Source organism: Xenopus tropicalis, chromosome 8 (genome assembly GCF_000004195.4).
Source record: "Xenopus tropicalis strain Nigerian chromosome 8, UCB_Xtro_10.0, whole genome shotgun sequence".
NCBI lineage: Eukaryota > Metazoa > Chordata > Amphibia > Anura > Pipidae > Xenopus > Xenopus tropicalis.
This window is the reverse complement of record NC_030684.2, coordinates 141,432,000-141,455,282: the sequence shown is the minus strand read 5'-3', so window position 1 is coordinate 141,455,282 and position 23,283 is coordinate 141,432,000. Positions and strand designations below refer to the sequence as shown.

General features: G+C 47.5%; 1 protein-coding gene across 2 annotated transcripts in view; it reads right to left on the bottom strand.

Annotated features, from left to right (window-relative positions):
- Nucleotides 1–1,243: 1,243 nt before the first annotated feature.
- nr1i3 (nuclear receptor subfamily 1 group I member 3) overlaps nucleotides 1,244–23,283 on the bottom strand; it is a 31,969-nt gene continuing 9,929 nt past the window's right edge. For both annotated transcript variants that reach the window (XM_031891477.1, XM_031891476.1), the window contains 8 exons: nucleotides 21,242–21,489; nucleotides 18,111–18,241; nucleotides 13,752–13,945; nucleotides 6,478–6,731; nucleotides 4,566–4,711; nucleotides 4,128–4,244; nucleotides 2,772–2,877; nucleotides 1,244–2,602 (listed from right to left, as the gene is read on the bottom strand). In XM_031891477.1, the coding sequence (XP_031747337.1) occupies nucleotides 2,467–2,602; nucleotides 2,772–2,877; nucleotides 4,128–4,244; nucleotides 4,566–4,711; nucleotides 6,478–6,731; nucleotides 13,752–13,945; nucleotides 18,111–18,241; nucleotides 21,242–21,489 (1,332 nt within the window). In that variant the 3' untranslated portion in view covers nucleotides 1,244–2,466. The remainder of the gene's footprint in view (nucleotides 2,603–2,771; nucleotides 2,878–4,127; nucleotides 4,245–4,565; nucleotides 4,712–6,477; nucleotides 6,732–13,751; nucleotides 13,946–18,110; nucleotides 18,242–21,241; nucleotides 21,490–23,283) is intronic.

The window sequence follows — 23,283 nt, the reverse complement described above, 5'->3', positions numbered from 1 at the left end:
GGACACTATTAGAAATCAAGAGCAGCACCACAACCAGGCTTAGATAACCTCAGTTCTTCAGGGACAACAGTATTTTGGTTTCCAGTAGGACAAGATGGAGACAGTAGGGCAAGATGGGGACAGTAGGGCAAGATGGGGACAGTAGGGCAAGATGGAGACAGTAGGGCAAGATGGAGACAGTAGGGCAAGATGGAGACAGTAGGGCAAGATGGAGACAGTAGGACAAGATGGAGACAGTAGGGCAAGATGGGGACAGTAGGGCAAGATGGAGACAGTAGGGCAAGATGGAGACAGCAGGGCAAGATGGGGACAGCAGGGCAAGATGGAGACAGTAGGGCAAAATGGAGACAGTAGGGCAAAATGGAGACAGTAGGGAAAGATGGTAGGGCAAAATGGAGACAGTAGGGCAAAATGGAGACAGTAGGACAAGATGGAGACAGGAGGGCAAGATGGAGACAGGAGGGCAAGATGGAGACAGTAGGGCAAGATGGAGACAGTAGGGCAAGATGGAGACAGTAGGACAAGATGGAGACAGGAGGGCAAAATGGAGACAGTAGGACAAGATGGGGACAGCAGGGCAAGATGGAGACAGTAGGGCAAAATGGAGACAGTAGGGCAAAATGGAGACAGTAGGGAAAGATGGTAGGGCAAAATGGAGACAGTAGGAAAAGATGGACACAGTAGAACAAGATGGAGACAGTAGGGCAAGATGGAGACAGTAGGGCAAGATGGACACAGTAGAACAAGATGGAGACAGTAGGGCAAGATGGAGACAGTAGGGCAAGATGGAGACAGGAGGGCAAGATGGAGACAGGAGGGCAAGATGGAGACAGGAGGGCAAGATGGGGACAGTAGGGCAAAATGGAGACAGAAGGGGAAGATGTAGGGCTCCTGGGGCTCCTGTAGCCCCACAAGCAAGCAATTGCATGGTACCAGTAGCAGCACCGGCTAAAGTGGGCTACATAAATATGGTGACATAACATGGCAGGTAGTCCTCCTTCATCAGCTAAATCCTCCAGCAACTCCTCCAATGATAGGAACTCCCTGGAGATGCGGAGAAATGCAACGTGTACAGTAGATATTGAGTAATGACTCGTCACGAGATCAGAGGAAAACGCTCACCATTTACTCTGCGAGCCCATTAGTCAAATGGCTGACGGATCGTGGGAACCATGCCCAGCTCCATGAATGGAAAGGCCAAGGGAGCCAAGCTATTAGAAGATGCTTAAAGGCTACGTAGACATTACTTAGGCCAAGCACTTTTTTTTTTATTTATAAGTACTTCCATGGCTGATTCAGCAAATGGATTTTCTCGCTGTGTGCGGCTTACTCTACGTTGTTCCTAGCAGCCTTCGAGAAGAACCCTCGAGTGTTCCACCTTGATCACGCAACCTAGTCTTCCTTCTGGATAAAGGACTCGGAACTTCCAATGCCAAGGTCCAGTAGGCTGATGGACACTCAAAATCAGTCCAAGGCTTTTCGGATCTTAGTCAAACATTATATGTATATATAGAAAAGGTCCACCATGGTGGGTCATAAAAAAAACATCTTGAAGAACATATTAAAGTGTCACTGCATTAAAAAAATAGTACAAAAATAGTTGGGCAATCATAACTGGCCTCATTGGTGCAGCAAGTAAGGCTGATTTGGGCTCTTGGTTAAGGTCCCCATACACGGGCCGATTCTAGCTGCTGATATGGGTCCCTTAGACCGATTCGGCAGCTAATTGGCCGTGTATGGGCACTACCGACGGGCCTGCCTGACCAATATCTGGCCTGAAATCAGCTTAATCTCGATTGGGCAGGTTAGAAAATCTAGTCGGGTCGGGGACCGCATCGGCTCGTTGATGAGGTCCCCAGACCGACTTTGCCTAAAACCGCCGTTATAATTCCATTGTTTGGCCCCAGATCGAATTAGCCTGGATTCTCCCGATATCACCCACCCGTAGGTGGGGATATCTGAAGAAGATCTGCTCACTTGGCGACATCACCAAGCGAGCGAATCGGCCCGTGTATGGGGACCTTAAGGTTGAAACCATATGGCAACATGGACACATCAGTCTATATTTTGGCAACGTTGCACAGTCTTGTGTTGTGGGGTGGGGAGAAGCAGCATGAGTAGGCTTACAAGGTTGTTGGGCTACAATCACTGTGGTTTGCATGTTGGACCCCCTAGAGAGAGCTCCTTCATTGGCTCAAGGTAAGTCGTTATGAAGATAAGATAAAGAAGGCAAGCCCCGGAGGGCTTAGTAAGTGCAAAGTGAAGGTCCACTTGGAATCACCATCAACACGTCCTCAACGAGACTACACTACTGTGTAGGACCAAGGCCTAGTGATGATTATCCAGGGTTTGAGTAATCCACCACTTCTTGTGCATCTGTAGAAACCCCTCAGTAGAGTCTCGTAGAGTCTCGTAATTGTGGACGTTACCTCCCAACTGTGTCCGTGGGTCGGGAGGCTGCAAGTTTTAGAATAAAATCTCTTTCATCAGAGGGGTGACGTTTTCAGAAGAAATATCCTGAATGTGAAGGATCTGACGGGTGTACTCCTCGTTCAAAGTGCGAAGTTCGGTCAGCAGGGAGAGGAGTTTAGGGTAGAGGAACCTGCCCAAAGACACAAAGGCAACGGGTCAGTATTAGACAACAAGGGGAAATAAGCACCAGGGTAAGGAGAGGAACTGAAATCCAAGTTGCATTGTGAAACATCAGCCAAGCATAAAAATATCGTGGTCGTAAAGTACTAAAAAAAAAAAGTTGGTGGTCTCTTCCTTACCTGCCCTCTGGTGGTGGGTGGTGAAGATCCATGTAGCATTTCAAGGTTAAAGCCAAGTTCTCCTGCATCTCATCAATAATATCATGTTCCACCACACCTGGCCGGTCTATGGGAATGGAAAACAGTGAGACATTAGAAAGACACAACAGGGCAAGATGAGCATAGTAGGGCAAGATGGAGACAGTAGGCCAAGATGGAGACTGTAGGGCCAAGATGGAGACAGTAGGGCAAGATGGAGACAGTAGGGCAAGATGGAGTCAGTAGGGCAAGATGGAGACAGTAGGACAAGGTGGGGACAGTAGGGCAAGATGGGGACAGTAGGACAAGGTGGGGACAGTAGGGCAAGATGGAGACAGTAGGGCAAGATGGAGACAGTAGGGCAAGATGGAGACAGTAGGGCAAGATGGAGACAGTAGGAGAAGATGGAGACAGTAGGGCAAGATGGAGACAGTAGGGCAAGATGGAGACAGTAGGGCAAGATGGAGACAGTAGGGCAAGATGGAGACAGTAGGAGAAGATGGAGACAGTAGGACAAGATGGAGACAGTAGGAGAAGATGGAGACAGTAGGGCAAGATGGAGACAATAGGGCAAGATGGAGACAGTAGGACAAGGTGGGGACAGTAGGGCAAGATGGAGACAGTAGGGCAAGATGGAGACAGTAGGGCAAGATGGAGACAGTAGGGCAAGATGGAGACAGTAGGGCAATATGGAGACAGTAGGGCAAGATGGGGACAGTAGGAGAAGATAGAGACAGTAGGAGAAGATGGAGACAGTAGGGCAAAATTGAGATAACAGCATAAGACTGAGACTGTAGGAAAAGAAGACAAAACTATGACAAGACAGAGACAGTAGGGCAAGAAGGTGAGAGTAGGGCAAGATGGAGACAGTAGGGTAAGATGGAGACAGTAGGGCAAGATGAAGACAGTAGGGTAAGATGGAGACAGTAGGGCAAAATGGAGACTGAAGGGGAAGATGGAAACAGTAGGACAAGATGGAGACAGTAGGACAAGATGAAGACAGTAGGGCAAAATGGAGACTGAAGGTGAAGATGGAGACAATAGGACAAGATGGAGACAGTAGGGCAAGATGGAGACAGTAGGACAAGATGGAGACCGTAGGACAAGATGGAGACAGTAGGGCAAGATGGAGACAGTAGGACAAGATGGAGACAGTAGGGCAAGAAGGTGAGAGTAGGGCAAGATGGAGACAGTAGGGCAAGATGGAGACAGTAGGACAAGATGGAGACAGTAGGGCAAGAAGGTGAGAGTAGGGCAAGATGTAGCCCAACCAGCGGCAGTCCATTAGTTAATGCACACCTACCCACCCGTGGCTGAAGGCTTGTGTGATGTACTTACCAGGAGCGAAGAGGCAGAGGGCTTCTATCAGGGCATATTCTTCCTCGTGGAGATTGAGTTTCCTCAACATGATCTGAAACTTCATCATTGGCTCCAGGTACATCTCTTGGAATCCGGCTGGGGTGGGGCAGAAACACAGGGAATGTTACACGCTAGGGCCTCCTACTTCCTGGTACCAGTCATGCTGTGGTGGGATTGGTCACTGGGGCAAACATACACAAAATGCCCCCTTACTCATGGTCAGTCAGGTACACCTTGGTGTAAGTCAGTCCAGTCTCCACCCCTTAGTATTAATCTTCACGCAGGAACCTCCCCCTGAGTCAACCCTAGAGGTCCATCCCACAGTTTCAAACCTTCTCCTCTTTCCTAGGGACTGGCACCATAGCAACCAGAGAGCAGTCTACTGGACAATATTTTGGCCCCGCCCCCCATACTCACTTATGACGCCATGTCTTATGCTGAATTTATGTTTTCCACACTCAAACACGTTGGTCTCGATGTTGTAGACCCTGTTGAACTGAACGTGGGCCACCTCCATGGACGATCCCTTCAGAAGTGAGATCTGGTCCTCCATAGGCAGCGCCCTGGTGGGAGACAATGGTCAGGATTGGTCACTTGGGGGGGCAAATAACTCCCATAATTCACGATTTATTAACGGTTAATTTGGGAAAAAAGAATTCAGCAGGTTTGATCCGTAGAGTACCATTGTGTCCTACGGAGGCTTAGCATAGTAGAGGAATAGAATAGTCAGCCTGTCCTTGGCACATTTTCAAGGGGAAGATAATCCCATCATTGTTTTCTATTTCACCCAGTTTCAAGGGAAAGTTAATCCCATCATTGTTTTCTATTTCAGCCAGTTTCAAGGGGAAATTAGTCCTATCATTGTTTTCTATTTAACCCAGTTTCAAGGGGAAGTTAATCCCATCATTGTTTTCTATTTCACCCAGTTTCAAGGGGAAATTATTCCTATCATTGTTTTCTATTTCATCCAGTTTCAAGGGGAAGTTAATCCCATCATTGTTTTCTATTTCACCCAGTTTCAAGGGGAAATTATTCCTATCATTGTTTTCTATTTCACCCAGTTTCAAGGGGAAATTATTCCTATCATTGTTTTCTATTTCACCCAGTTTCAAGGGGAAGATAATCCCATCATTGTTTTCTATTTCACCCAGTTTCAAGGGGAAATTATTCCTATCATTGTTTTCTATTTCACCCAGTTTCAAGGGGAAGATAATCCCATCATTGTTTTCTATTTCACCCAGTTTCAAGGGGAAGATAATCCCATCACTGTTTTCTATTTCACTCAGTTAGTTTCAAGGGGAAGTAAATCCCATCATTGTTTTCGATTTCACCCAGTTAGTTTCAAGGGGAAGTTAATCCCATCATTGTTTTCTATTTCACCCAGTTTCAAGGGGGAATTAATCCTATCATTGTTTTCTATTTCACCCAGTTTCAAGGGGAAGTTAATCACCCCATTGTTTTCTATTTCACCCAATTTCAAGGGGAAGATAATCCCACCATTGTTTTCTATTTCACCCAGTTTCAAGGAGAAGTTAATCACCCCATTGTTTTCTATTTCACCCAGTTTCAAGGGGAAATTAATCCCCTCATTGTTTTCTATTTCACCCAGTTTCAAGGGGAAATTAATCCTATCGTTGTTTTCTATTTCACCCAGTTTCAAGGGGAAGTTAATCCCATCATTGTTTTCTATTTCACCCAGTTTCAAGGGGAATTTAATCCTATAATTGTTTTCTATTTCACCCAGTTTCAAGGGGAAATTAATCCCCTCATTGTTTTCTATTTCACCCAGTTTCAAGGGGAAATTAATCCCATCATTGTTTTCTATTTCACCCAGTTTCAAGGGGAAATTAATCCCATCATTGTTTTCTATTTCACCCAGTTTCAAGGGGAAGTTAATCCCATCATTGTTTTCTGTTTCACCCAGTTTCAAGGGGAAATTAATCCCATCATTGTTTTCTATTTCACCCAGTTTCAAGGGGAAGTTAATCCCATCATTGTTTTCTGTTTCACCCAGTTTCAAGGGGAAATTAATCCCATCATTGTTTTCTATTTCACCCAGTTTCAAGGGGAAATTAATCCCATCATTGTTTTCTATTTCACCCACTTTCAAGGGGAAGTTCCTTCTAATATTTGACATTGGCCTGTCTAATTTTTTCCCAGTCATGTGACTAGCTCACTGATACACAGGAGGAAGGAAGTAGATAGGCTCACCAATAGGGATTGCGTGTAAATAGCATTGAACCCATACACATACAGGAAACCATAACCTCTACTGAGGCAGAAAATAAAAGCACGGGATTGGTTGGCAGCGGTAACATGGCAGTCTCACCGGAACGCTGGGATCTCCTTGGCGAACTGGATGACCTGCTGGATCATGTACGTGCTGAGATCTGCAAAGTGCGGCAGGTCGTTGAGGACGTCGGGCAGGAAAGATCCGCTGGAGATCAGCTGGGGATTCGCCGACAGGTTTTTGTACTTGGGGTCCGAGAGGTTCAGATCAGGGAAGAGGCCACTTGTAGGGAACGGCGCTGGGCTCGGGATTGTGTGATTGTTGTACACGAACACGTGCACTAAGGGCTGAGGCTGCAGAACAGAGATAGGTGGGTATAACTTACTGTGTGCCCAGAGCATTCCTTCTCTGTATATTTGTATTTATACATATGGGTAGGAGGTGCCAAAGTGTTTCCCTTAGACAGTACAGTATGGGGGTACAGCTTATTGTGTGCCCAGAGCATTCCTTCTCTGTATATTTGTATTTATACATATGGGTAGGAGGTGCCAAAGTGTTTCCCTTAGACAGTACAGTATGGGGGTACAGCTTATTGTGTGCCCAGAGCATTCCTTCTCTGTATATTTGTATTTATACATATGGGTAGGGGGTGCCATAGTGTTTCCCTTAGACAGTACAGTATGGGGGTACAGCTTATTGTGTGCCCAGAACATTCCTTCTCTGTATATTTGTATTTATACATATGGGTAGGGGGTGCCATAGTGTTTCCCTTAGACAGTACAGTATGGGGGTACAGCTTATTGTGTGCCCAGAACATTCCTTCTCTGTATATTTGTATTTATACATATGGGAGGGAGGTGCCATAGTGTTTCCCTTAGACAGTACAGTATGGGGGTACAGCTTATTGTGTGCCCAGAACATTCCTTCTCTGTATATTTGTATTTATACATATGGGTAGGGGGTGCCATAGTGTTTCCCTTAGACAGTACAGTATGGGGGTACAGCTTATTGTGTGCCCAGAACATTCCTTCTCTGTATATTTGTATTTATACATATGGGTAGGGGGTGCCATAGTGTTTCCCTTAGACAGTACAGTATGGGGGTACAGCTTATTGTGTGCCCAGAACATTCCCTCTCTGTATATTTGTATTTATACATATGGGTGGGAGGTGCCATAGTGTTTCCCTTAGACAGTACAGTATGGGGGTACAGCTTATTGTGTGCCCAGAACATTCCTTCTCTGTATATTTGTATTTATACATATGGGTAGGGGTGCCATAGTGTTTCCCTTAGACAGTACAGTATGGGGGTACAGTTTATTGTGTGCCCAGAACATTCCTTCTCTGTATATTTGTATTTATACATATGGGTAGGGGGTGCCATAGTGTTTCCCTTAGACAGTACAGTATGGGGGTACAGCTTATTGTGTGCCCAGAACATTCCTTCTCTGTATATTTGTATTTATACATATGGGTAGGGGGTGCCATAGTGTTTCCCTTAGACAGTACAGTATGGGGGTACAGCTTATTGTGTGCCCAGAACATTCCTTCTCTGTATATTTGTATTTATACATATGGGTAGGAGGTGCCATAGTGTTTCCCTTAGACAGTACAGTATGGGGGTACAGCTTATTGTGTGCCCAGAACATTCCTTCTCTGTATATTTGTATTTATACATATGGGTAGGGGGTGCCATAGTGTTTCCCTTAGACAGTACAGTATGGAGGTACAGCTTATTGTGTGCCCAGAACATTCCCTCTCTGTATATTTGTATTTATACATATGGGTAGGGGGTGCCATAGTGTTTCCCTTAGACAGTACAGTATGGGGGTACAGCTTATTGTGTGCCCAGAACATTCCTTCTCTGTATATTTGTATTTATACATATGGGAGGGAGGTGCCATAGTGTTTCCCTTAGACAGTACAGTATGGGGGTACAGCTTATTGTGTGCCCAGAACATTCCTTCTCTGTATATTTGTATTTATACATATGGGTAGGGGGTGCCATAGTGTTTCCCTTAGACAGTACAGTATGGGGGTACAGCTTATTGTGTGCCCAGAACATTCCTTCTCTGTATATTTGTATTTATACATATGGGAGGGAGGTGCCATAGTGTTTCCCTTAGACAGTACAGTATGGGGGTACAGCTTATTGTGTGCCCAGAACATTCCTTCTCTGTATATTTGTATTTATACATATGGGTAGGGGGTGCCATAGTGTTTCCCTTAGACAGTACAGTATGGGGGTACAGTTTATTGTTACATAGTTACATAGTTACATAGTTACATAGGGTTGAAAAAAGACCATTGTCCATCAAGTTCAACCCATCCGAGTAAACCCAGCACACAACCTATACTAACCAATCTATACACTCACATACATAAACTATATATATACAACCAGTAATACTAACTGTAGATATTAGTATCACAATAGCCTTGGATATTCTGCTTGTTCAAAAACTCATCCAGGCCCCTCTTATAGGCATTAACAGAGTCTGCCATTACCCCATCACTAGGAAGGGCATTCCCCAACCTCACTGCCCTCACCGTGAGGAACCCCCTACGCTGCTTCAAATGGAAACTCCTTTCCTCTAATCTAAAGGGGTGACCTCTGGTGCGCTGATTGTTTTTATGGGAAAAAAGAACATCCCCCAACTGCCTATAATCCCCTCTAATGTACTTGTACAGAGTAATCATGTCCCCTCGCAAGCGCCTCTTTTCCAGAGAAAACAACCCCAACCTCGACAGTCTAACCTCATAGCTTAAATCTTCCATCCCCTTTACCAGTTTAGTTGCAGTCTCTGCACTCTCTCCAGCTCATTAATATCCTTCTTAAGGACTGGAGCCCAAAACTGCCCCCATACTCACTGTCACTGCCCCCATACTCACTGTTACTGCCCCCCATACTCAAGGTGAGGCCTTACCAGGGACCTATAAAGCGGCAAAAATATGTTCTCACCCCTTGAGTCAATGCCCTTTTTTATACAAGACAGCACTTTATTTGCTTTAGTAGCCACAGAATGACACTGCCTGGAATTAGACAACTTGTGATCTACAAAAACCCCTAGATCCTTCTCCATTAAGGATGCCCCCAACACACTCCCATTCAGTAGATAGTTTGCGTTTATATTATTTCTACCAAAGTGCATAACTTTGCACTTATCAACATTGAACCTCATTTTCCAGTTTGCTGCCCAGTTATCTAATTTTGTCAAATCGCTCTGCAAAGCGGCACATCCTGCATGGAACTTATAGTTTTGCACAATTTAGTGTCATTAGCAAAAATAGAAACAGTACTCTCTATGCCCCCCTCCAGGGCATTAATAAACAAGTTAAAAAGCAAAGGCCCAAGGACTGACCCCTGCGGTACCCACTAACCACACTGGCCCAATTAGAAAATGTTCCATTTACCCCACTCTTTGTACTCTATCCTTCAGCCAGTTCTCTATCCAATTACAAATATTATGTTCTAGGCCAATATTCCTCAATTTGATCATTAACCTTCTGTGCGGTACTGTATCAAACGCTTTAGCAAAGTCCAAGTAGATGACATCAACTGCCATTCCAGCATCGAGGTTCCTGCTCACCTCCTCATAAAAGGCAACTAAATTAGTCTGGCAAGATCTGTTACCCATAAAACCATGTGGCACAAACTAATAGTATTGTGAACTGCAATGTATTCAACTATCCTATCCCTTATTACCCCTTCCAGAAGTTTTCCTACTACTGATGTCAGACTAACAGGCCTATAGTTTTTCAGGCTGAGAACGAGATCCCTTTTTAAATAACGGCACCACATTAGCAATCCGCCAGTCTCTCGGCACCATGCCAAACCTCAACGAATCCTGAAAAATTATGTGAAGAGGTTGGCAATCACAGCGCTCAGCTCATTTAATACCCTGGGATGAATCCCATCCGGCCCTGAGACCTTTGTTTACCTTTACATGTTCAAGTCTCTTTTGAATTTCCTCCTGAGTGACCCATGCGTCAGTAGCTAAATTTACTAGCACTGGGCATATTAAAAAGGGAAGCCTTCATTATCCGGCTCCTCAGATGTATAGACAGATGAAAAATAAGAGTTCAAAATTTCAGCTTTTTCCCCGTTCTCATCAACCAACGTACCTCCCCGTGATAATAAAGTTCCCACCAGTTGTGCGAACATTTCCCTCTGTATATATTTTGTATTTATACATATGGTAGGGAGTGCATAGTGTTCCCTTAGAGACAGTACAGTTATGGGGTACAGATTATTGTGTGCCCAGAACATTCCTTCTCTGGTAATATTTGTATTTCATACAATATGGGTAGGGGGTGCCAATAGTGTTATGCCCTTAGACAGATACAGTATGGGAGGTACAGCTTATGGGCTGTGCGCCAGAAACATTCCTCTTCTGTATTATTTGATATTTATACATAGGGTAGAGGAAGGCCATAGTGATTTCCCTTAGACAGTTACAGTATGGGGGTACAGCTTATTGGTGCCAGAACATTCCCTCTCTGTACGTATTGTGTATTTATACATATGGTAGGGGGTGCATCATGTTTTCCCTAGACAGATACAGTATGGGGTACAGCTTATGTCGTGCCCAGAACATGCCTTCTTTTGTATTTTGTATTTCATAATAATGGTAGGGGGTGCATAGTGTCATTCCCTTAGACAGTTACAGTGATGGCGGTACGATTATTGATGTGCCCAGAACCATTCTTCTCTCTATATTTTATTCTATTACATATGAGGTTTAGGGGGGTGCCATTAGTGTTTCCCTTAGACGCACATATGGGGGTACAGCTTATTGATGTGCCAGACATTCGCTTCTTGAATATTTGGATTATATACTGATGGGTAGGAGGTGCCATAGTGTTTCCCATTAGGAACAGATACAGATGAATGGGGGTACAGCTCTTATTTGTGGCCCAGAACATTCCTTCTCGTTGTCTATTTGTTATTTATAACATATGGGTAGGACGGTGCCATAGTGTTTCCCTTTAGACAGTACGTTGGACAGGTCAGATTATCGTGTGCACCAGAACATTCCCTCTCTGTACTATTTGTAATTTATAACATATGGGGTAGGAGTGACCATAGTGCTTCCCTTAGACAGTACAGTATGGGGTACAGCATTATTGTGTGCCCAGACTCATTCCTTCGCGGTTATATTTGTATTAACATATGGATAGGGGGTGCCATTAGTGTTCCTAGACAGTAACAGTGATGGCAGAGGTACAGCTTATTGGTGCCAGAACATTCCCTCTCTGATATATTTGTATTTATACATAATGGGTAGGCGGTGGCCATTATGTTTCCCTTAGACATACAGTATGGGTTACAGCGTATTGTGTGTGCCCCAGAACATTCCTTCTCTGGTTATATGTTGTATGTTATACATATGGGTAGGGTGCCATGAGTGTTTCCTTTAGACAGTACAGTTATGGGGGTACAGGATTATTGTGTTGCCCAGAACATTCACTTTCTGTATATGGTGTTTAAATTATAACATATGGGTTAGGGGGTGCATAGTGTTTCCCTTAGACAGTTACAGTATGGGGTACAACGGCTTTTGTGTTGCCCAGAAATCCTTCTCGGCTATATTTTGTATTAATATACATATGGGAGAGTGCCATAGTGTTTCCTTAGACAGACAGTATGGGGGTACAGCTTATTGTGCCCAGCAAAATTCCCTTCTCTGATATATTGTATTGTATACCATAATGGGTAGGGTCCCATATGTTTCCCTGTAGACAGTACAGTATGGGTCAGTTATTTGTTGCCCAGAACGATTCCTTCTCTATATTTGATTTGATACTATGGGTAGGGGATGCCATAGTGTTTCCTTCAGACAGTACAGTTATGGGGAGTACAGCTTATTTGATGCCACAGAACATTCCTTTCTGATATATTTGTTAATTTATACATATGGCGTAGGGGGTCCAAGTGTTTCCTTAGACAGCTACAGTATGGTGTACAGTATTGTGTGCCCAAGAACATTCTTCTCTGATTATATTTGTATTATACATTTATGGGTAAGGGTGTGCCATAGTGTCTTCCTTAACAGTACAGTATGGGGGTACAGCATTGTGTGCCAGAACATTCCCTTCTGTATATTGTATTATACATATGGGAGGAAGGTGCCATAGTGTTTCCTAGAGACATATGGGGTCAGGTTATTGTGTGCCCAGAACAATTCCTTCTCTGTATATTTGTATTTTACTATGGGCTAGGGGTGAACTAGTTTCCTTAGGACAGAAGTAATACGGGGGTACAGCTTATTGTGTGCCGAACATTCCTTTCTCTGTATATTTTTTCTATACATATGGTAGGCGGGTGCCATAGTGTTTCCCTTAGAACAGTTGACAGTATGGGGGTACAGCTTTTGTGTGCCCAGAACATTCCTTCTCTGTATATTTATGTATTTATAACATATTGGGTAGGAAGGTGCATAGTGTTTCCCCTTAGCAGTACAGATATCGGGTAAGTATTGCTGTGCCCAGAAATCCCTCTCTGTATATTGTTATTCGTATCCATATGGGTATGGGGTGCCATAGTGTTTCCTTAGGACAGTACAGTATGGGTGGTACAGCTATGGTGACCCAGAACATTCCCTTCTGTATATATTGTATCTATACATTATGGGAGGAGGTGCATAGTGTCCCATTAGACAGTACAGTATGGGGTAAGTTATTGTGTGCCCAGAACATTCCTTCCTCTGTATATATTTGTATTATATATATTGGGTAGGAGGTGCCATGTGTTTCTTAGACGTACAGTATGGGGTACAGCTTATTGTGTGCCCAGAACATTCCCTCTCTGGTATATTGTATTTATACATTATGGGTAGGAGTGCTATCAGTGTTCCTTAGACAAGTACAGTATGGGTAAGCTTATTTGTGTGCCCAAGAACATTCCTTCTCTGTATATTGTATTTATACATTGGGTAGGAGGTGCCATAGTGTTTCCCTTAGACAGTACAGTATGGGGGTACAGCTTATTGTGTGCCCAGAACATTCCTTCTCTGTATATTTACATATAGATTCTACAGACCTTTGAAATGACAATAACACAAGGGGCAGTACCAGTGGGGCAGTACCAGTGGGGCAGTTCCAGTGGGGCAGTACCAAAGGGCACACTGGGGCTAATGTGTAACAGGCCTGCGGATGGGTGCCAGGCTTTTAGGGGGAGGAGCCTGAGGGAGGTACTCCCTGTGCCTTCCTTGTATTGTTGCCAGGGAGCTTTTCCCTACACTACAGGGCAGGACCTGGGGAGTTCATGACTAAATAAAGACAAACCCCAAACAGAGGCGGCCTAAGGAGTGTCGGAGTTTGGGAAACACATTTGCCCCATAAGTGGATCTAGTGGATCCCCCGAGAGCTCACCCGGTAATGCTTGAAGTTGGAGAGAGTGGGGTCGAAGTGCTTGAGTTGCGCCTCAGAGAGAAGGGAGACCAACTGCAACTGCTCCTCCGTTAGTGCCCCCAGCGCGGGCCCCGGCTCCCTCCTGCTCTGCCGCTCCTGCTTCTTCCTGCTCCGCAGGGCCCGGCGCTCCGCCAGTGCTTGCTCACTCATTATCACTAGGGTACCAAACAGTGGGTTACTGTCACGCACCGGCGCAGCACTGCCGTCAGGCGAGGCCTCTAGCGCTTCCCTCTTGTTGGATGCCGTAATTGGGCTCTCACTCACACTCACTCTGCCCAGTCTCACTCACACTCACTCCTGTTCCAGCCTCACTCACAACTCACTCTGCACCAGTCTCACTCACACTCACTCTGTCCAGCCTCACTCACACTCACTCTGACCAGTCTCACTCACACTCACTCTGCCCAGTCTCACTCACACTCACTCTGTCCAGCCTCATCACATCAATCTTGCGCAGTTCACCACACTCCACTCTGTCCAGCTCACTCACACTCACTCTGCGCCGTCGTTCCAGCTCACACCAGCTTGTCCAGCCTCACTCACACTCACTCTGCACAGTCTCACTCACACTTACTCAGCGCCAGTCTCACTCACTCCGGCCAGTCTTACTCACACTCACTCTGCACCAGTCTCACTCACACTCACTCTGTCCAGCCTCACTCACACTCACTCTGCACCAGTCTCACTCACACTTACTCTGCGCCAGTCTCACTCACTGGCACTCCGGCCAGTCTTACTTCCACTCATCATGCATCAGTCTCACTCACACTACTCCGGCCAGTCCTCACTCACACCCGACTCGTGGGGCATCAGTCACCTCCACTGCGGCAGTCACTCAACTCACTCTTGGCCAGTTTCTCACTCACACTCATCTCTGTGCCATGTGCACTCACACTCACTGTGGCCAAGTCTCACTCACACTCACTCTGGCCAGTCTCACTCACACTCACTCTGCACCAGTCTCACTCACACTGACTCCGGCCAGCCTCACTCACACTCACTCTGCACCAGTCTCACTCACACTCACTCTGCATCAGTCTCACTCACACTCTCCCTCTCAGTACCAGTCTCACTCACACTCACTCTGCACCAGTCTCACTCACACTCTCCCTATCAGGTACCAGTCTTCATCACATCACTCTGCACCAGTCTCACTCACACTACACTCGTGCAGCCTCACTCACACTACTCTGCACCCGTCTCACTACACACTTACTCTGCGCCAGTCTCACTCACTCGGCCAGTCTTACCACACTCACTCGACCAGTTCACTCACACTCATTGTCCGCCACTCACACTCACTCTGCACCAGTCTCACTCACAATACTCTGCGCCAGTCTCACTCACTCACTCCGGCCAGTCTTACTCACACTCACTCTGCATCAGTCTCACTCACACTCACTCGGCCAAGTCTCACTCACACCACTCTGCATCAGTCTCACTCAACATCACTCGGCCAGTCTCACTCCACACCACTATGCATCGTCCATCATTTTTCCGTGCCAGAGTCTCACTCACAATCACATCGGCCAGTCTCACTCACATCACTTCCGGCCAGTCTCACTCACACTCACTCTGCGCAAGTCTTACTCACACTCACTCTGCACCAGTCTCACTCACACTCACTCATGTCCAGCCTCACTCACACTCACTCTAGCACAGGTACTCACTCACATTTACTCTGCGCCAGTCTCACTCAATCGACTACCGGCCGTCTTATCACACTCCACTCTGCATAGGCTAATACACACTCACTTCCGGGCCACAGTCTCACTCACCCCACTCTGCTCAGTCACCTCACTCGGCCAGTCTCACTTCAACTTCACTCTGGCCAGTTCCACTCACACTCACTCTGTGCCAGTCTCACTCACACTCACTGCGGCCAGTCTCACTCACACTCATCTGCGTCTCACTCACACTGACTCGGCAGCTCACTCACACTCACTCGGCAGCCTTCACTCACACTCACTTCCATTGCACCAGTCTCCCACACTCACTCTGCATCAGTCTCACTACACTTACCCTCTCGGTACCAGTCTCATACACTCACTCTGCACCAGTCTCACTACACACTCACTCATGCCGCCAGTCTCACTCACATGTCCCTTCCAAGTACCAGTCTCACTCACACTCACTCTGCATCAGTCTCACTCACACTCTCCTCTCAAGTACCCAGTCTCACTCACATCACTCTGCACGTTCACTCACACTGTCCCTCTCAGTACAGTCTCACTACACTCACTCGCACCAGTCTCACCAACGCACTCTGCCGCCAGGTCTAACTCAACTCCAATCTGGCCGCCAGTTTCTCACTCACACTCACTCTGCGCCAGTCTCACTTACACTACTCTGCGCAGTCATCACACTCACTCTGCGCAGTCTTCACTTACACTACTCTGCGCAGCTCACTCACAATCACTCTGTGCCAGTCTCAATCAACACTCCTGACGCCAGTCTCACTCACACTCACTCTGGCCATCTCACTCACACTCACTCCTGCAACCAGGTCTCACCACATGACTCGGGGGGACCAGCGCTCACTAACACCACCTGCAAGCACTCACACTCACTCTGCATCAGTCTCACTCACACTCTCCCTCTCAGTACCAGTCTCACTCACACTCACTCTGCACCAGTCTCACTCACACTCACTCTGCGCCAGTCTCACTCACACTTGTCCTCTCGTACCAAGGTGCTAACGCCACACTCACCTGCATCAGTTCTCACTCACACTCTCACCTCTCAGTACCAGTCTCACTCACATCACTTGCCAGTTCATCACCTGTCCCTTCAGTACAGTCTCACTCACACTCACTCTGCAACCAGTCTCACACTCACTCTGTCGCATTCTCACTCACACTCACTCTGCGCCAGTCTCACTCACACTCACTCTGCGCCAGTCTCACTCACACTCACTCTGCGCCAGTCTCACTCACACTCACTCTGCGCCAGTCTCACTCACACTCACTCTGCGCCAGTCTCACTTACACTCACTCTGCGCCAGTCTCACTTACACTCACTCTGCCGCCAGTCTCACTCACACATCACCTGCGCCATCTCCTCACACTCACTCTGCGCCAGTCTCACTAATCCTCTGCGCCAGTCTCACTCACATCATCTGCGCCATTTCTCACTCCACTCACTCTGGCAGTCTCACTACACTCACTCGCGCCAGTGCCACTTATACACTCACTCTGCGCAAGCTCATCACACTCACTCTGCGCAGTCTCACTCCACACTCCACTCCTGCACCAGTCTCACTCACAGCTCACTTGCGCCAGTCTCATCACACTCACTCTGCACCAGTTCAACTTCACACTCATCATGGTTTTTTACAGCCAGTCTCACTCACACCTTCAACTCTGCGGCCAGTCTCACTCACACTCTCCCTCTCAGTACCAGTGATACAAATGCAGCTGCCGCTGAAGGAACCCATTGATCTGCTCTGCCATTTGCCCCCGCTGCTCAATAACCAATCAGCCGCCCTGATTCATTCCTTAATTAAACAAGCGACCGGGACTCATTTATGGCATTTAACCTCTCAGTTCCCAGAGCAAAAAGTGGCCTGTCCAGGAAATGAATTCCATTGGGCTAATGAAACTGTCGGGTGTGGGAAGTGGCACTACTTCTGTTGCAGATAAACAGCAGGGCACTCCGTTGCTCTGTGGGGCCTCAGTACCTCAGCACTTCACACCCCCGGCAGGATTTATCCCTTCATACTATCAGATCCATTGTGGAAGTTGAATATTTAAAGGGGGGGGGGTTGGAAGGGAATTAGTGTAGTCTGTAATGTGGCAGCAGAGGGGTCACCATGCCTGCGTTGGATCAGGTTTGGGGGTACCCGCCACTCTTCCTCACTTTCAGATTATCCCGGTGGTGAGGGTATTGAAGCTGCATAGGACCAGTGGGGGGGGGCGAGGAAGAGTGTGGGAGGGGGGAGCGAGGAAGGGGGGGTGGGATGAGGGCTGAGCCTATTTATAGATTTATTCCAGTATTTTCAGGAGCATTAAAGCCTGGAATGTGCCCCCCAAAAGCTTTCTAGGGCCCCACTGGCTTCTTTGATGACATCATCCTTTTGGTTTTTTTACCCCACCCTGGGGCAGGTAGCGCCTTACATAACTGGAAACCCTTGGCTTGCATGATGCCTGGCAGCAAAGACTTCTGGGACATGGGGGGGGGCTGCGATCGATTCCCATGTTTAGATGGATCGGGCAATGGGGGGGGCTATTAGCCCGTGGTATACAGTGCTCTGCGGCTTTACACGGGCAGGATGCGCGGGGTTACACGGTCAGTGAGTTAATGGGCTCAGAGTGCACTTACTGTCTTTCCTCATCCCCACAGAGAAGCACTTGTGTAGCCTGCAGGCCTGGCAGCGCCGCCGCTTGGCTTTGGTAATGGGGCAGGAACGGGTGAAGGGGCAGGTAAAGTGTAGGCCTTTGCTGACGGAACGCCTGCGGGGAGAGGAGAGAACATGCATTACATCGGGGTGTTGTTCAACTACACTTTCCAGCTGAAAGGTGCGGATCCCACGGGCTACAGGGCTCGATAGAATTATCCTGGAATAGAATTCCAAAAACTGGCCTATTGAGTAAAGGAAATGATATAGTTGTACAGTGCCACCTACTGGTGACAGATTGTATCCCCCTCTCTGGCTGTTAGCGGTACTGCGGCTCTATGTTGGTATAAGCATTGCCCCCTCTTGGACTGTTAGCCGGCTACTGACGGCTCTTATGTTGTTAGCATTGCCCCCTCTCTGGCTGTTAAGCGGTACTGCGGGCTCTAGGTTTGGATATAAGCATTGCCCCCTCTTAAGGCTGTTTAGCGGAGTACTGCGGCCTATGTTGGTATAAGCATTCCCCGCTCTGGCTGTTTAGCGGTACTAGCCGCGCTCCTATCGTGGTATAAGCACTGTCCCTCTCTGGTGTTAGCGGTACTGGGCCTTATGTGGGTTAAGCATGCCCCCTCTATGGCTGTTAGCGGTACGCGGCTCTTATGTATGGTTAGCACTGCCCCTTCTGGCTCGTTAGCGGTACTGCGGCTTATGTTGGGTTAAGCATTGCCCCCTCTGCTGTGGGTAGCGGTATGCGACTCTATGTTGGTATAAGCATGCCCCTCCTGGCCAGTTAGCGGTACAGCGGCTCTAATGCTGAGTATAAGCATTGCCCCTCTCTGAGCTGTTAGCGGGTACTGCGACTCTATGTTGATATAAGCATTGGCCACTCTCTGGCTAATTTAGTACTGAATCGCTCTATGTTTGATATAAGCATGCCCTCTCTGGCCGTTTAGCAGATACTGCGGCTCTCATGTTGGATACAGCATTGCCCCTCTTCTGGCCTGTTAGCGGTACCTGCGCTCTAATGTTGATATAAGCAAGTGCCCCTCTCTGGCTGTTAGCGCTATGGGCTCTATGTTGGTATAAGCAATTGCCCTCTCTGGCCGTTAGCGTGACTGCGGCTCTATGTGATTAAGCATTGCTCCCTCTCTGGCTAATGCTTACAGCACAACGGACAAAACACACGGTACTGTTGACTCTATGTTGACTATAATCATATGCCCCTCTGGCAATGTTGTATTGGATCTTGTTGATATAAGCATTGGCCCCCTCTTCGGGCAATATTGTACTGTCACTCTATGTTGATATCAAGCATTGCCCCTCTCTGGCCGCGTTAGCAGGATACTGCGGCTCTATGTTTGGTATAAAGCATTGCCCTCTCTGGCTGTTAGCGTACTGCGGCTCTATGAGTTGATATAGCATTGCCCACTCTCTGGCTGTTAGCGGGCTAATGCGGGCTCTCATGTGGTATAAGACATTAGCCCTCCTCTGGTTGTTAGCGGTACTGGCGGCTCTATGTTGGTAGAAGCATTGCCCTCTGGCAAGTTGCGGTTACTGCGGCTGCTATGTGATTATAAGCATTGCATCCCTCTCTGGCTAATGTTGGTCTGTGACTCTACATGTTGATATAGCAATTGCCCCCCTCTCTGGCCTAGTGTTGGTACTTGGACTCTATGCTTGATATAAGCAATTGCCCCCTCTTGGCTAATATGTGGTACTGTTACACTCTATGTTTGATTAAGCATGCCCTCTCTGCGTTAGCAGTTACGTGCCGGACTCTATTTGGTATAAGCATTCCCCTCTCTGGCTAAGTTAGCGGTACTGGCCTGCATATGTTGATAATAAGCATTGCCCCCTATCTGGCTCCGTATAGCGGTACTGCAGGCTCTATGATTGGTATAAGCATTGCCCCTCTCTGGCCGTTAGCGGTACTGCGGCTCTATGTTGGTATAAGCATTGCCCCTCTCTGGCCATTAGCGGTACTGCGGCTCTATGTTGATATAAGCATTGCCCCCTCTCTGGCTAATGTTGGTACTGTGACTCTATGTTGATATAAGCATTGCCCCCTCTCTGGCTAATATTGGTACTGTCACTCTATGTTGGTATAAGCATTGCCCCCTCTCTGGCTGTTAGCGTTACTGCGACTCTATGTTGATATAAGCATTGCCCCTCTCTGGCTGTTAGCGGTACTGCGGCTCTATGTTGATATAAGCATTGCCCCCTCTCTGGCTGTTAGCGGTACTGCGGCTCTATGTTGATATAAGCATTGCCCCCTCTCTGGCTGTTAGCGGTACTGCGGCTCTATGTTGATATAAGCATTGCCCCTCTCTGGCTGTTAGCGGTACTGCGGCTCTATGTTGGTATAAGCATTGCCCCTCTCTGGCTGTTAGCGGTACTGCGGCTCTATGTTGATATAAGCATTGCCCCCTCTCTGGCTAATATTGGTACTGTCACTCTATGTTGATATAAACATTGCCCCTCTCTGGCCGTTAGCAGTACTGCGGCTCTATGTTGGTATAAGCATTGCCCCCTCTCTGGCTGTTAGCGTTACTGCGACTCTATGTTGATATAAGCATTGCCCCTCTCTGGCTGTTAGCGGTACTGCGGCTCTATGTTGATATAAGCATTGCCCCCTCTCTGGCTGTTAGCGGTACTGCGGCTCTATGTTGATATAAGCATTGCCCCCTCTCTGGCTGTTAGCGGTACTGCGGCTCTATGTTGATATAAGCATTGCCCCTCTCTGGCTGTTAGCGGTACTGCGGCTCTATGTTGGTATAAGCATTGCCCCTCTCTGGCTGTTAGCGGTACTGCGGCTCTATGTTGATATAAGCATTGCCCCCTCTCTGGCTGTTAGCGTTACTGCGACTCTATGTTGGTATAAGCATTGCCCCCTCTCTGGCTGTTAGCGTTACTGCGACTCTATGTTGATATAAGCATTGCCCCCTCTCTGGCTAATGTTGGTACTGCGACTCTATGTTGATATAAGCATTATCCCCTCTCTGGCTAATGTTGGTACTGTCACTCTATGTTGATATAAGCATTGTCCCCCCTCTGGTGAATGTTGGTACTGCAGGCCTTATATTTAGCAAATGATCCAAAACCCGACCCCAGGCTTCACCTGAAGAACCCTTTGCAGCCCTCGCAGGTCAGGACGTGGAAGTGGTAGCCGTTGGCTTTGTCCCCACACACACTGCACAGCTTCTCTTCTGTATCGGGGTCATTGTCCTCACTCTCGCTGGCCTTCAGGCTGAATGTGGGGGTGTTGGGTGACCCCGCGCTGCTGCTGCTGTCGTCCTCAAACAGAGAGTACATGGTGGGGGTCCAGTCCGGCTGGGTGATGCGCAGGTCTATATCGACGCCATTCATCTGGCCAATGAGAGAGCAAAGTAGGTGATAGAGACGGCATAGTCAGTAACTGCTGTACAAATACAGATTCCTATTGGCCAGAATGACTTTTTTTAAAATAAATTTTCTGGCTAGATGGGCCAATTTTAAACAACGTTTCAGTTGGTCTTTATTATTCCTTTTGAAAAATTATTGACATTCCTGTTCTTTCCTTTTCCTGCCTACAGCCGAACATTGATCAGGTTGTCACGGTCACTGACCACGGCAACTAAAATCAAATAGACTGTATGGTTCAGCATTGAATCATAACAGAGACCTATGCAGACCTGCTCAATGCCCTATGTGTTCCTTGTCTTACCCCTATGAACTGCCCCCAGTGTGCAATTACCCCTATGAACTGCCCCCAGTGTGCCATTACCCTTATGAACTGCCCCCAGTGTGCCATTACCCTTATGAACTGCCCCCAGTGTGCCATTACCCTTATGAACTGCCCCCAGTGTGCCATTACCCCTATGAACTGCCCCCGGTGTGCCATTACCCCTATGAACTGCCCCCGGTGTGCCATTACCCCTATGAACTGCCCCCGGTGTGCCATTACCCCTATGAACTGCCCCCAGTGTGCCATTACCCCTATGAACTGCCCCCGGTGTGCCATTACCCCTATGAACTGCCCCCGGTGTGCCATACCCCTATGAACTGCCCCCGGTGTGCCATTACCCCTATGAACTGCCCCCGGTGTGCCATTACCCCTATGAACTGCCCCCGGTGTGCCATTACCCCTATGAACTGCCCCCGGTGTGCCATTACCCCTGTCAACTGCCCCCGGTGTGCCATTACCCCTATGAACTGCCCCCAGTCTCTGCCTTAAGTCCCACAAAAAGGGTCTAAACCCCCCATAGTCTTATATTAGTGCTTGTTGGCCGATGTTTGGTGGAACCTATGGGGGGCGCTCTGGCCCCATGTTTGTAGTTACCCCCAGGAAGCCCCTTCTCTGCAAATCATCTGACTCAGGGAATTTACGGCGTCACTTATGGGATTTATCAAGCTGGCGGCGCGACAGTCGGAGAGTAAGAGCCGTCCCATTGCCTGCTCCGCCGGATACAATGGATTCGCAGCGAGCATAAACCTTTTATGAGTTGTGTTATTTTATTTATAGCCTGCATCAATCTAATGGGGGAAGAAACTGATGCGAATAGGAGATTCCTCCTATCATCAAGCCCCTGAGTGGGGTCAGCGCCCCTAGCAACCAGCCGTGGGGGGGGGGGGGGGTAGCAACCCTCACTGGAACTGACAATAAAACAGTGAAATCCTTCCCCCTCGGTTTCATTGTGTCTGTCCCTGTTAGGTAACTTGTACTTACAGCAACTTCCTGATTGGTCTGAATGTGACTTACCCCCCCCCCCCCAGTGACTCTGGTTTAACTTGTCTTCTCTAGTACCTTTGATCTACTGACCGACTTCTACTCTCACCCAGTAACTAGATAAGCACATAAGGACGGAATGTTCTGTACAGTAAATGCTATTCCCATACTGTACTGTCTGAAACACTATGGCACCCCCTACCCATATGTATAAATACAAATATACAGAGAAGGAATGTTCTGGGCACACAATAAGCTGTACCCCCATACTGTACTGTCTAAGGGAAACACTATGGCACCCCCTACCCATATGTATAAATACAAATATACAGAGAAGGAATGTTCTGGGCACACAATAAGCTGTACCCCCATACTGTACTGTCTAAGGGAAACACTATGGCACCCCCTACCCATATGTATAAATACAAATATACAGAGAAGGAATGTTCTGGCAC